Source organism: Vulpes vulpes, chromosome 3 (assembly GCF_048418805.1).
Source record: "Vulpes vulpes isolate BD-2025 chromosome 3, VulVul3, whole genome shotgun sequence".
Taxonomy (NCBI): domain Eukaryota; kingdom Metazoa; phylum Chordata; class Mammalia; order Carnivora; family Canidae; genus Vulpes; species Vulpes vulpes.
The window spans coordinates 146,617,111-146,631,107 of NC_132782.1; the positions used below are offsets into that span (position 1 = coordinate 146,617,111).

General features: G+C 41.2%; 1 protein-coding gene across 1 annotated transcript in view; it reads left to right on the plus strand.

The window, feature by feature from the left end:
- ERICH3 (glutamate rich 3) overlaps positions 1-13,997 on the plus strand; it is a 98,838-nt gene that overhangs the window by 56,523 nt on the left and 28,318 nt on the right. The window contains exons 9-10 of the mRNA XM_072751316.1: positions 6,347-6,533; positions 10,353-10,651. Coding sequence (XP_072607417.1) covers positions 6,347-6,533; positions 10,353-10,651 — 486 coding nt within the window. The remainder of the gene's footprint in view (positions 1-6,346; positions 6,534-10,352; positions 10,652-13,997) is intronic.

Here is a 13,997-nt window from a genome sequence, read left to right on the forward strand (position 1 = left end):
ATTTAAACCTTTCCAACTTAAGAGTAAACACTTGAATGTTCGTTTTAACTTTTACTTTATAAAGATTTATAAAACTTATTTATAAAAAATAATGCTCAATAGTGCCAGAAACTGGTTTTCCCCATTCTACGTACCTGGCCAAAATGTAATTTATTGTCATAGCATTTGAGAGTTCATTCCTTCCTTTTCATAGGCGAGGAAAACGAGTCAAGTCCGGAGGTAGGGTGGCTCCCTAAGGTCGCATGTGCAGCTCGGGGCCGGGGCGAGAGCAGATCCTGGACCTCTGAGCAGGTGCAGGACCTTTGCTCAGGTAGCGTTTCTTAGTGGCAAATGGTTTCCTACATTTTTCAAACCATGAGAGGTCTGAGACCCCTAATGATAGTGGCGTAGATACATTTAATTTTTGAAAATGTAACTTTCAACTATTGATTTAGAAGAACTGCTGAACTTACTGTAGTCGACAATCGGAATGAATGTCATGAAGCATTTTTCCTGGGTCTTGGGTCACACTTCATTCAAGACAGTGCAGTTGTTCCATGTGCCTGCTGGCAAACGTGGTGCGTACAGAGGGACCAAGAACAAGGCTTAGCCGGCTGAAAGGTTTTCGGGGAGACACACACACCCTGTGCTAACAATGCAAAACCCAAGAGTGAGGGAGAGTGTTACTTGGCTACCACGCGTTGCCTTGCATACGGATTGATCCTGGGACTGACTTTTGTTATGTCACTGGACGGGCTTGACCAACATGATGGAGTGGGGGCTTAAAGAATCGCATCCTATCCACGCAATAATTTTGTCTCAGTTTGCCTCTTGATTGCCAGGAAAGTAATTGTTCACAATTAAAAAGTTGGGTGACTCAGAGTTGACTTGCGGTTCAGCGATCTTGGCAATTTAGCGGGACTGAGAAGAATCGGCCCGTTTTACAAACCAGAGTTGTGCATGATTCAGTGAAATGTGAATAGGTTTTTAGAAGAGTTCTGCTAAAACAAAACAAAACAAAACAAAACAAAAAGACAAGACGTTTAGCCTTCTGCCTGGAGCAGTAAACTAATTAAAAGTGTGGCGTTCGTTAATTTGTCTTGCTTTCGGATGGGAAATAACAATAAAATTAATTATTTAGGAACGTAGCAAGTGCATCTTTTATTCCCATACTGATTCATCGATGTCTTACAGTTTGATTTTAGACATCAAGCCACATATTGATTATTTATTATGCACACCTGTGAAGTCACCGAGTATTTCTGCTCCATGTGAAAAGTACAGTTCTTCAAGGTGTTTTTATTTACCATGTTCATCTTTCCCAACAAGGCAAACCTTGGCCTCCTGGGTTCATAGGGATACAGAGAGCAAAGTGACTTTTTTTTTTCCCCTGACCCTCCTAATAATCCCTTTCTTTTCTCCCCCATTTCCTGGTATTTTCATAACCTGATCCTTTGTACCAATTTGTGCATTCCTCATTACTCCCTCAAAAACCAGCTGCCTCACTGTTTCCCCACCCCTGTGCTATTATCTTGTCTTTTGGAGCGCTCTTCCTTTGTCTGCAGTAGGACAAAAGATTTTAAATTCAAATTTTATCCATCTTTTAAGATTCAGATTGAGGCTATGCAGCTTTCTCTGACGACAATGTCTACTGTTTTATCCCTCTCTCCCTAGCTGGGGCTCTTGGTCTCCCCTGAAAACTGAAGCATTTCATTACACTGTGACTTAGAGTGACTGGTTTTTTTTTTTTTTTTTTTCTTTGACTTGTTATATATATTGAGTTTTTAGTTTCTAAAAATAGCTCATTGAGATGTAACTCATATTCCATAAAGTTCATCCATTGTGAGTGTACAATGCACTGATTTTTAAGCATTTTGTGGGGCTGTGCAGCCATTATCACAAACCGGTTTCAGAATATCTCTATCACTTCAGAAAGTTCCCTTGTGCCCATTGGCAAAGAATCCTCCCTCTTTGTAGCCTCAGGCAGCCACTGATCTGCTTCCAGTCTCTACAGATAGGCCTTTTCTGGACATTTCATATAAATGAAATCACACAATAGGCAACATTTGTGTCTTGCTTCTTTCACTCAGCCTGATGTTTCTGAGAGTCATCTATTCATAGCATTTATCAATAGTTGCTCTCTTCTTATGCCACCGACTATATCCTACTACATGCACATTTGTGCTATTTCTAATTTGGGACTGCTACAAATCATGCTGTTCTGAATATACAGATACAAGTTTTTGTGGAGACAGCTGGCCATTTCTCTTGAGCAGATTCCTGGGAGTGGATTTGATGGCTTCTGTTTGCCCTCTGAGTGTGGTCACGCTTTTCTGCTTCTTACATACACGTCTTTTGACTTTTTTTTGTTATCGTTCAAAAGTGGACATTTTCGATCATGTATTACAGCAACTGTGGATTCTAGATTCTGACTTTCCCCTCTTGAAGGTTAATGTTCTCACTATTTTTGTTATGTTTGTTTGGTAACGTCTCTGAAATCCGTGAAATCCATGCCCCCTCTCCCCGATAGACAGCCAGCATAATGCCTCTGCTCAGATTTTATCTGTTTTTATTTGGAAGACTGGCCTCCTAGGGTTGTCTCTGTGTTTTCATAGTTTATTGATTATCTGGTGATTTGTCACAGGTTGTATTCAAAGACTTTGAACCAGTGCAAAGTCAAAAGGCTTTCAATAAAGTACAGCCTCTACCTTGTGTCTGTGGATCTGCTTGTGGGTGTATTAGCTTCCTGGAGCGAATGTAACAAATCCCCAGAACTGGTGGCTTAAGACAACAGAAATTTAATGCTCCCACAGCTGTGGAGGCCAGACATCTAAAATCAGGTATTAGCAAGGCCATCCTCCATCTAACAGCTCAACGGAAGCATCTTCCTTTGCCGCTATCAACTTCTGGTGATTCCCAGCAATCCTTGGCATTCCCTGGCTTATACCCATCACTCCCATCTCTGTGTCCTCTATCCTCACGGGTCATTCTTCTCTTGTGTCTCTGTGTGTGTCCTGTCCTCCTCTTATAAGGATGTCAGTCATTAAATTCGTTTGACAGAACAAATCCAGGATGACTTCATCTCCATCCTTCATTACTTATGACCCTAAGTAATGAGAGACCTATTTAGAGACCCTAAGTAATAGAAACCCTATTTCCAAATAAGGTCACCTTCTGAAATTCTGGGTGGTCATGGATTCTTTTTTTTTTTTTTTTTAATATTTATTTATTCATGAGAGACACAAAGACAGAGAGAGAGAGAGAGAGGCAGAGACACAGGCAGAGGGAGAAGCAGGCTCCATGCAGGGAGCCCGACGAGGGACTCCAGGATCCCGGGTCTCCAGGATCACGCCCTGGGCTGAAGGCGGTGCTAACTGCTTAGCCACCCGGGGCTGCCCAGTGGTCCTGGATTCTTAGAGGGCAACATTCAACCCACTGTAATGGGTTCAGGAGTACATTCAAAGTTCAGGCAGTTTTCAGGTCGGCTTGAACTTTTATTTTCCACCAGACTTTCTTGTGTTTTCTTTGTTCGTGGGTGCAAGCTCCTGGTCGGCCAGGGATATGTGGATATGTTGGGCCTACTCCAATCCGTGCCCTTTCCCATTAGCCAAGGGTGTGCTGAGCGCTTATTGAATGTGTCAATAATTGCATTTTGGCCTGTGTCTCCCTGTTAAGTTTCTGGCTAGTCCACTAGCCTACTGCTTGCCCTAATCAGAACTACAGTCAGAGCAAAAAGAATCTCTGACCTTCCATGTTAGCCTGCCTCTAGGATTGCTGCTTATTACTGGTAATGCCACTGGCCAAGATTTTTGTTGTTTTTGTTTTCCTGCTCCAAATGAAGTCAGCCCCCACTGACTGGGAAGCTGCTGGTCCTTTATGGCCTGCCCTACCCTGTTAGAATTCTGGTGATGAGATGGTGGCTGGGGGGAGGGGGTGGGAAGAGCCCCAGGCAAGATTGCCTCAGATTCCCTCTGTTTGTATAAAAAGTTCAGTAATTTTTGATGAGTAACTGCTGCTCAGTTTGTTTTAAGTCTTTGGTCCATTTTTAGAGACGAAATTTTAAGGGGAGAGGATTTGGTGACCTCACTCCAGAAATCTGGCATATTATTTTTATCTCTCCTGCTAAATGACAACTTCTTGAAGCAGTAGACCGTATTTGGGTTTTTTTTTTTTTTTTTTCAGTGTTTTGGTTCCTCTTTAGTGCCTAAAACAGTGTGAGCCACTGGCAGTCAACAATGAATAACTATGTTTTGCAAATAGCGTAGAATGCCTTCTAACATTGTACATTATGTTGTTATCTTTAAGGCTAGCCACTCTGTGAAGTGGCTAGACCAGATCGCTCCCTCAACCTAATTCCTTCACCCACTCCCACGGCCATCCTCATTTTATAGATGAGAATTCTGAAATGCAGTAGTTCAATGACCTACCAAGGACACTCAACTTATAAGTGAAGAACTAGGACAGGGACCCAAGTCTTCTAACTTCTGGTCTGTATTCTTTCCATTATTCCATGCACACACCATTAAATCAGGGTTGGAAAGTGTCACTAAATTTTAAAATATAAAATTAAAAAAGAAATAACAAGGGGTTAAAAGCAGAGGGTGTTAATTCTTGTTCAGGAAGTCTGAAAGAAAGAGAAAGAAGTGGAATAATGGTGGCTGTGCTCTCTAGCCATACGGGTACACGATGGAAGGGCGGTCACATCTAGAAGCTCACCTCCTGTGCAGGTTTTCAGCGTTTCCCTGTCTGTCCCCTCTTCCCGGGCTAGGACCTTGGGTAGTTATAGGGTGTGATGTTGCAGCAGAATAGATCCTATGACATAAATGTCCTGTTCAAGTTTCTGAAAAGAAAGCAAACTCCTAAGTCAATACTTAGGAGTCCGTATATCATTAAGGCAAGCAGATTTTTAAATCTGTTGTATCTTAGTTTCCCCAGATGCTAACTTTTCAATTTTCTCTTCCCTTGTATGCTTAATTTTATGTCACAAATACTAAGGTATAAATGATGGAATTATGTAATTCTATTCTTTAGTATAAGTTGCAACTGAGTTAGATAGTTTTTAAGGGCAGATTCTAGGTGACTATGAAACAGGTTAAAATAATAATTTCTCAATTATTTATTGGGGGCTTCCTATGCATTGTCCTGGGATCTGGGGAAACAAAGATAAGTAAAACGGTTCCAGTTCTCACGACTTTCACAAACATGCAGGGCAGCAGGCATCTATAACAGGGTTCTCAAAATGTGCTCCCTGGACCAGAAGCTCAAGCATCACCTGGCAACTTAATAGAAATGCAAATTCTTGGGCCCTACTGAATTAGAAACTCTGGAGTGAAGCCCAGCAATCTGTGTTGGCCTTTCAGGGTATCCTGACACACACTGAAGTTTGAGAGGCACTGGTATAGCCATATTTTTAAACTGTGGTAATAACAGCAACCACAAGAAAGGTGTACATAGCAGAGAGATGAAATTATCCACTCCATCATCAGTGAAAACGAAGAGTCCAGGGAGATGTCTTTTGTAGGAAGTAACATTAAAAGTGTCACGAAAAGCAGGTTTCTGAGTTGCTCTGTAGAATAGGGTTTCCTTAGATCTAGAATTTGGGATCTCTAGGGTAAGACCTTTTCAAAGAGCATTATAAAGACCTGGAGTGATTATAACTTATTAATTATAAATAGTGGTTCTTAATTTATTGGTGGGACTTTTAGGTGGCTGGGGGAACCAAAAGAGGAACCAAATCCAGGCAGATTTGAGAATGGATTTGAGATGGGATAGTTCTTCCTCACCCATATATGTGTTAGGCTGTTTGAAGTCATAGCAAAAAATACAAATTTATTTTAAAGCATTCCTGAGCTCACAGTAGGCTTTTGTCATATAATTTATCAGTACATGAATAGCAAAATAGACCCTAGAGAGAAATTTGGACTACAACACAAACTCTCCTACTTATTGTATGATCTTCGGTAAATTACTGAGTTCCCCTACACTTTAATTTCTGCGTATAGAAACTAGTGATGATAATAGTCTCAATTCGTGTGGTTGTTAAGAAATAACACACCCAAGATTGTAGGGCATAATGGCTGGCCACAGTAAGAGCTCATATAATATTATTACTTTATTTCAAATCAGAATTTTAAAATGCTTTGGAATGTTTATTATAAACAAAAGTATTTTTTTATAAACAAAAGTATTAGTGTGTGTTTTATGATTAAAATTGTCCTCAAGTTAAAAAGCTGATCTAGAGCATAGTATTATACAAAGCTGATCTAGAGCATAGTATTGTACTTAATCTAATAGAAAAAATGTGATTTTGAACCTATTAGTCCAAAGAGATTCGCTTTCACTGATATATTTACTTTTCTAATTCCAGAGACCTTTCAGTTTATTTCCAAAAGGCACCATGGTTTCCCCTTCAGTCTCACCTTTTTCCTGAATGGGATGCAAGTGAACAGGTTAAGCTCCTGCTGTGAATATAAGCACCGAAAAGGTTCCAGACTTGGAGGCAAACGAGGCTACTTTGGGTTTGTGTGCGTGGAGAGATCATCTCCTTGCTACAAGTATGGAAACAAATGTCCTTTGGTAGAGGGCAACTTTTGCTATGTTTTTCTTTTTCTGCTTCTACTGACGCATGTCTCAGCACAGTTTGTTAACAGAGCTATCAGTGTAGATGAGCCTGAAATGTCTACGGTAAAGGTTGCTTCTTATAACCCAGTGTGTTGTGTTTGATATTATTAGATATAAATTCGATTTCCAGATATAGGATATAATGGGGATAAAAGCTAGTGCTATGCCAAATTCTGCTTCCTTCTCTCCCCCTTTCCTCATACTCCTTTCAGTTCTGTTTCTGAAGCAAAGGAGAGAGGGTGTTTTAGTTTCATTCTTTTTAGGAACTGGTTTGGGGAGTCCCAAAGCATGTGCCAAGCATCTCCCTTATATGGTTGTGCATTACAGGTCATGTTTGCACTACGATGTGGCCCAGTTATCATTCTCATGCCCCTAGTTTTAATCTCAGGCGTAATGAAATGCATGATAAAGGGTCAATTTTGACTGTCATTTATCAGCTTTCATATTGGCCATTCTGTTTGAAATTAGGACACTTGCTTGCAGGCTTTCTTTAATTTTTTTTTTTCTGAGAGTACTCACGGAGAATTGATAAATGCCTAAGCTAGAAAATAGGTGTCAACCAACCAAAGTTGCTGCCTTCGTGGAGCCCATTCTAATGGGGGAAAGGCAAATAACAAGTAAACCAATTAATACGTGTCAGATGGATGTGTTGGGATCAACTGGAAGTTCTCCGCTGATGCTTTCTGTATTTTCAGTCAAAAATGAATTTATCAGCTGAAGTTAAGGCTTATGGAAGAAGGGATTGGAGGTTTTAGGGGAGAGAAAAGGTGTGAAAGAGTCATCCAGCAAGTGAATGGACAGTGAACGAATGGTCTAGAATATAGGAGGAGTGCCCAGGTGTACTTAGGACCCACCGGAGGCTGCTTTCCTGTTCTAACTCAAATATGCTTTCTCCATATTTGTGGGCAGGTAATTTTAGACATTTCTGTTTGACTCCCAAGAAAGCTAATGAGCCTATATACAGTCATCCATGCGCAAACACATTGCATTCTTTGAGTTGCTCTATAAATCCACACTGTAAATGTTTGGTTGTAAACACTTTCTGTGGAGATTTAGTAATCAGTAGTAAAATCTGATTGATGACATCTCCTTTCCTATTTAACACTTATTAATCTATATACAGTTTTCTTTATCTGATTTCACTCGCTTCCCTCTAGCTTCTTTATTTGATCTTTTCAAATAGCAATAACAAAACAGTTGTCATATTAAAGAATAAAGCCTGTTAGGCCTGTTATTCTTTTTCAAAGATTTTATTTATATAATATAAATATAAAATAAGTATTTATAAAATACAATATAATTCACTTATAATATTATGTAACCATTTTAGAGGGGGTCGCATCCACAATAATACATTTAATTATTTTAAGGGGTGTCCATTAATGCCCTGTTCTGTTAAAAAAGAAATCAATTCATTCACAAAATACTGGCTCTGGAACTTTCGTTATGAGGAGGGAATTATTTAAAATAGCAAGCGGGAGTTCTAGTCTTAAAAATTATTAGAAAAAAAAATTATTAGGAACTACCTGTTTAAGGTCTTCGGAAGACAAGAAAGACTCAACAGTGATCACTTCTAAGTGTGGAGGGTCCCCGGTTGTACCCATCCCTCAGTCGTGGAAACTGAAGAGACAAGGTAGTTATTTTTCAGTTGGAAGGAGAAAGAGTTGCCTCACCAAGTACAACGCAGACTGCGTTAAGCCTTAGCAATCAGAATCAACACCTCAAATTATACTCAGAAGTCAAATAGGTAGTCAGTGACGAGGAGAGCACAGATGTTGCTCACTTTGTTCGTCCAATTCCCTTAAGCAGATGGGCCATAAAAAGTCTGTGCATGCAGTAGGGAGGCATCAAAGCCTCTCCACAGTCACAACATAAACTCAAAGTAACAGCATATCAGAAGCCCCAGATCGTTGGATCTGGTGTTGCCATTGATAAGCTAAGAGCTGCTTGAATAGAAGGCAATACCAGTAATCATATTCTGTGAAGATTCATGACACCTTTATTCCAAGGAAAGCAGTGTGCTAAGTACATCATCATTACAGGCAAGAAGCATTTATCATTCTTAATATGGGGGAGGTAAGTGTATTCTTATTATCTCATTTTTTACAGCCTGATAGTTACGTTGAGTGCAAATCCTTTTAGCTTTATTTTATGGGGACATACTGAAAAGATAAGTGATATAACTAAGTTCTCATAAGCTGGGAGAATTGATTCCTATGCTATTTCTAGACTGAGGATGGCTGAAATTCAGTGAAATCTATAGTTTGAAGAATTGCCATTGAATCTGATTCACACTGAGGCGGTTTTCAAACTTTACATATTATTTCTCTTCTTCCTGGACTGACATGTCTTGACTGCATTTGGATCCGTCTTCACCTGTGTGCTCTATTGATTCAATTTCCCACTAAGTCCTGTGACCTTTAGGGAAGGGACACGGGTAGTTCTAGAAGAGGAGGCTGGTGGACGCTGACAACTGCCAGGCACCTTTCTCAGGTCGAGTGTTGTCTCTGTTGGTGCAAACTGCTCCATATTGTGTTAGTTTCTGGTGAAGAGTGTGAGCACTTTCCCTGTCACGTCTGTCTGTGGGGGTGTCCGTCTAGGAGGGCTACACCTGTAATATCTTTGGACCTCATTGTGAGGTGATGGAGTCTAGCAGTCCTGAGCCAGGATCCAGCTCCCTCCCTGACCTGCCTGGTGAACTTGGGCGAGTCATGGAGGCCTGTCAGCCTCAGTTTCTTCATTTGTCAACTTGTGATGATAGCTCTTAATTTCTCGTCCTGGGAAGGGTAATGAATCCTCTAGGATAATGTATATAGAGTAGCCAGCAAGGAGCTTGGCACAGAGGGAACGCTCAATAATCTTACTATTATCATAATCATATTTTTACTAACGTCTGTATTATCATAATTGGAACTCTTATCTCAATATTCAGAGATAGGAAAAAAAGGCTATAGAAGAATTTATTCATGTTATTTTTGTTCCAACTGATTTTTGAAATATTTTTTCACGTCTTGATACATTCGGATCATCTGCTTGTTTCACCAGATTTGACTTTGAATGACTTTATGACCTCTACAAATTATTGCCATCTCCAAAGAACAAAAGATTATTGCCAGGAAAAGTCACCAGAAGATTGTTGTACAGGCTTCAAAAGGCCATTCTAAAAACAATGATGACAGTTCTATTAAAATACGCATGCAGGCTCCCGAGGTGTTTATTTAAAGGGCACAACAACATTTGACTGTATATGTTTCTTAAAAAATCAATCATGTTTATTTAGAGTCAACCTTGTGTATAAGTCTTCTGTTGTTGTGTTGTTGGAATAACAAATTATCAAAGACTCAGTGGCATCTCTCGTCTTCTGATTATTTTGATCTCAGCTTCCCTGTTTATATACCTGAATGTTCTTTTATCACATAATTCTCATTTAAGGGCTTGAATGATATGTTTATTGGAATCTGTAATAAGGCCAAAAACATGCTTTGAAGGCGCAAGTTTTAGTTTGAGACAACCGTTCTTAGTTGTTATTTTCTTGTTTATTATCGTGGGTAAAATTGTTAATAATTGTTTGTGTTCATTTATAAGATTTTGGTACGAATGAGAAAAGAGTTTTTTCTAATTAACTGTGTATTATAATAAAAATATTTCTTGTAACGTTCCTTACTGGAATAAGAAGTGATTTAAAAAGCTTTGAGGTTCTACTGTGTCATATATAAAGGTTAACAAGCACCTTATGTTTATATCTTTCATAGGTGCATTATTGCCATGGGCCTTGACAAAAATACAACTTCATCAAAACCTAGGAAAGAAATGAGTATTGATAAAAGAGAAGACCTGAAGAAGGGTGAGGGGAAACTGAGGAAGGAGAGAGGGTACATGATACCGAGAAGGAATGAGGTGGAGGGGAACAAAACGGCTTCAGTCATTTTTTCAGCTCAAGAAGAAAAACCAATGATCAGAGATGTGAGAACAGCTGTGGAAGAAATGGAACTTGACGGAAAACCAGGACAAGATGTTTGGGAAGATGCCCAGGAAAATATATTTAAATACGGTAATGGATAACACGGAGTCCTTTGGTTGTTGCTGGTGTGGTTTTGCTTTGGTCTTTGAAATGACCTTATCAACGTGGGCGACATCTACTGGACGTCACCCAGTTCGGGGCTTCAGGCAGCTCTGTCACACGGGAGGAGTCCCTGACCACCCTCTTCCACTATTTCGCAAGGAGGCCTGTGTCCCCTGCCTCAGAGGAGGGCAGGCCTAACTCGGGAGACGTGCAGGTGCTTGGAGGGGCAGGAGGGAAAGAGGAGTTTACGTCTGTGGGAGCCAGAAGCTCTAGTCACTTCTGCAGAGGAGACCAGCTTGATTAAATAGAATTTTTTTTTTTTTTAAGTATTTGAATGTATTCACTTTGGCGAAATTGATACTTTGACATCAGGTAGGCACAATGTGCTTATATAGCAATGAGTATTCCACAGCTGAAAACAGTGGACGTAGTGTGGGGTCCTGGAGCCTGTCTGCCTTCCTTGTTATTCTTTTCTCCTTTCCCGTTTCCTTCCTTCCTTCCTTCCTTCCTTCCTTCCTTCCTTCCTTCCTTCCTTCCTTCCTTCCTTCTCTCCTCCCTTCCTGTCAGTCTCCACACACACATACACACTCATATATAGTGATAATAACAATAATGAAAGCCCCACGTGGGGTTCGATCCCACCACCCTGAGATCGTGACCTGAGCCAAAACCAAGAGTCAGACACTCAACGGACTGAGCCAACCAGGTGCCCCACACACACTATTTCATTTCACCCATAACATTCACTGTGGTAGATGTTATACTCCGTGCATAATACGGGATAGGAAACTGGGGCTCAGACATCCAGATAGGAAGGGGCAGAAGTAGGATTCCCAGCGTGGGAGAGGGAAACATTTTCCTGGGCCTGTTTAGGTTCCTTGGCTGGTCTTGTAAATGAGACTGACAAAAGAGATTAAAATGGGGGGAAAACAACCGCATTAGCATGTGCATCACGCATTCACAGCAGGAGCGCTGAGTAACTCAAGGGGGTGGTTAGAACTTGGGCTTATGTGGTCTCTTAACCAAAGAACAACACACTGGTAGGGAAGTGGCAAGACGAAGGAAAAGCTCTGAGCTTCCAGGGAAGCACATTCAGGGAAGGCAGGTCTCTGGTGAAATTCCCGCTGGAGGAGGGCTCATTTCAGAGAGGCTCGTTATGCCGGTTCCGATGGTGTTTTTTCTGGGCTGGTGAGTGTGTAGAGTTATCCCCTGTGGCTAACTTCTGTCCACCCTGGTAGAGAGGGCAGGGGAGACACCTTCACAAGTTCATGGCCTGCTTTCAGGCAAATAGGGGAGGGCGGAGAGCTCATCTTGTATCTTCTACTACGCAGTTGCCTTCAGCTCGAAATAATCCTCATGCCACCGTGGTGTATTCGGGGCCGGCATACTCAGCCCCACTCCAGTACCCAGGCTTGTCTAATTCTGAAACCCAGACTTTCCTACACTCTACAACCTCCCACTCTGTACAAGATACCCTTGATGTTGCCTGGTTGTGGGGGGTATGTCCAAAGTCAGAAAGGCGGAGCTGCCTTCATGTCCCTCTTACAGCAAGGAGACAGTGTAGAGATTAGAGAAGGAATAGCTGTGGGCTGGGGTGACCAGTGAAGAAACTGGCCCCAAGAAAGGGGCATACCCCAGGTCCCTCCTCATCTCATCTTGCTGCTGCCCAAGGGTTTCCGAAATCCAAGAGAAAAATTACAGAGCTCTTATAGCACTGGACTTTATCACTGAGAGAATGGGATCCTCTTAAAAAAAGATTTCACTTGTGACACTTTGACCCTGTTTCTCTCTCTTTGTGATCCCTTCCAGTCTTTATTACCTTAGACCAAGAATTTAAAACTATCTATGGCAATAGCAATAGCACAGAGATCAACAAATTGGATGTGTTCTTATGTGTGTTAACTTCAAGATGTGTAGCTTTACTAAAGCCACGTTTAGGAGAAGCTTTTGTATTTTTCTTTTTTTCTTGCACCAACAAAGCCAGTGCTATGAGTAGTGTACTTTATGCGTATAGTATAGCTTTTCCCAAAAGCTTTCTTCTGTGTTGGCTAGTTAATGGATTTGTCCATAAAAAAAAAAAAAAAAAAAAGAGAGAGAGAGAGAAAGAGAGAAGAAGAAGGAGAAGAAACAGCAGCAGCAAGGCTTCGGCTCTCTGCAGAGCATCCATTGATGGTAAGGGCAGCAGGAAACTTGAGTGGAAGTCAGTGGGAGAGGGTTGCAGCTGGATTGATGTTGACCCCGTGTCGACTCACTTCCTCGTTAATGGGGATGGTAAACAACAAGCTAATTAAATTCTCTGGAAGGAGGAAGATGAGATGGGAGAAACAGAAGAAATTATGAAAAGGAATCCAGAAAGCAGGCTGCCAATTCATTCATTTTGAGAACACGAGTAGGGAACACAAAGGAGGTGGCTGTGAGCTCTCATGCTAATTGAGCGCCCGTGGTTAACGGAGGGATGATACTTAGAGGTGATGACAGTGGTGGGTAGAGCACAGCCAGGGCAGCCTTGAATCTCATACGTGGAGAGAAAACACAGAAGCTCCTGCACAATGGGATGTGGGAACTAACTGTTCTTATGGTTCACTACATGTTCCTTCAATTTTATGCTCTGCTTCGAGAACATAACTGTAATCGTGTCCTCATTGCGGACACTTGTACTTCTCCACTTTTAATCAGGTACCTCCATTAGAGTGTATTTCTCCTGGTCGACGGCCAACTCCTTCCACCTCCGTATTACTACTAATCCCTAATAATTCTTAGACACATACCATCCGCGACACGGTACTAAGCGTGTTCCAGGGATTATTGTGTGGATTATTATTACTCACCGCTGCTTTGTGAGGCAGGAACTACCGTGTCACGGATGAAGAAACTGAACTATAAAGACATCGAGCAAATTGTCTAAGGTCACAGAGCTAACTAACGTTTTCCCTTGGACTTGGAAACGTGATGGGCTGCCTCGAAAACCCTCATATGTCACCACTATGTGACACTATTGATGGAATTATAGCAATTCCCTCATGTTCTGTTTGGCACCTGCTTATCCTGTGACCAGTAGCAAATATCTGTAAAGTGATAGATGCTTGTGTTTATGGGTGTGTGTGTGGGCGGGGGGGGGGGGGGCTGTGCACGTGTGTTCTGTGGCTAACCTAAACTCTTCCTTTTAGGAAGTCTTCCACAATCTCCAAATGACTTTCTGCCTTTCTTTTTATTCCATTCCACTCACTTGACACTATTTCACATAATTCATCATGAGTCCTATATAAAAATCTATAGCAATCAAGCCCAGTAGTGATGAAACTAGCATTACTGAGGATCATGTATTAAAACTATG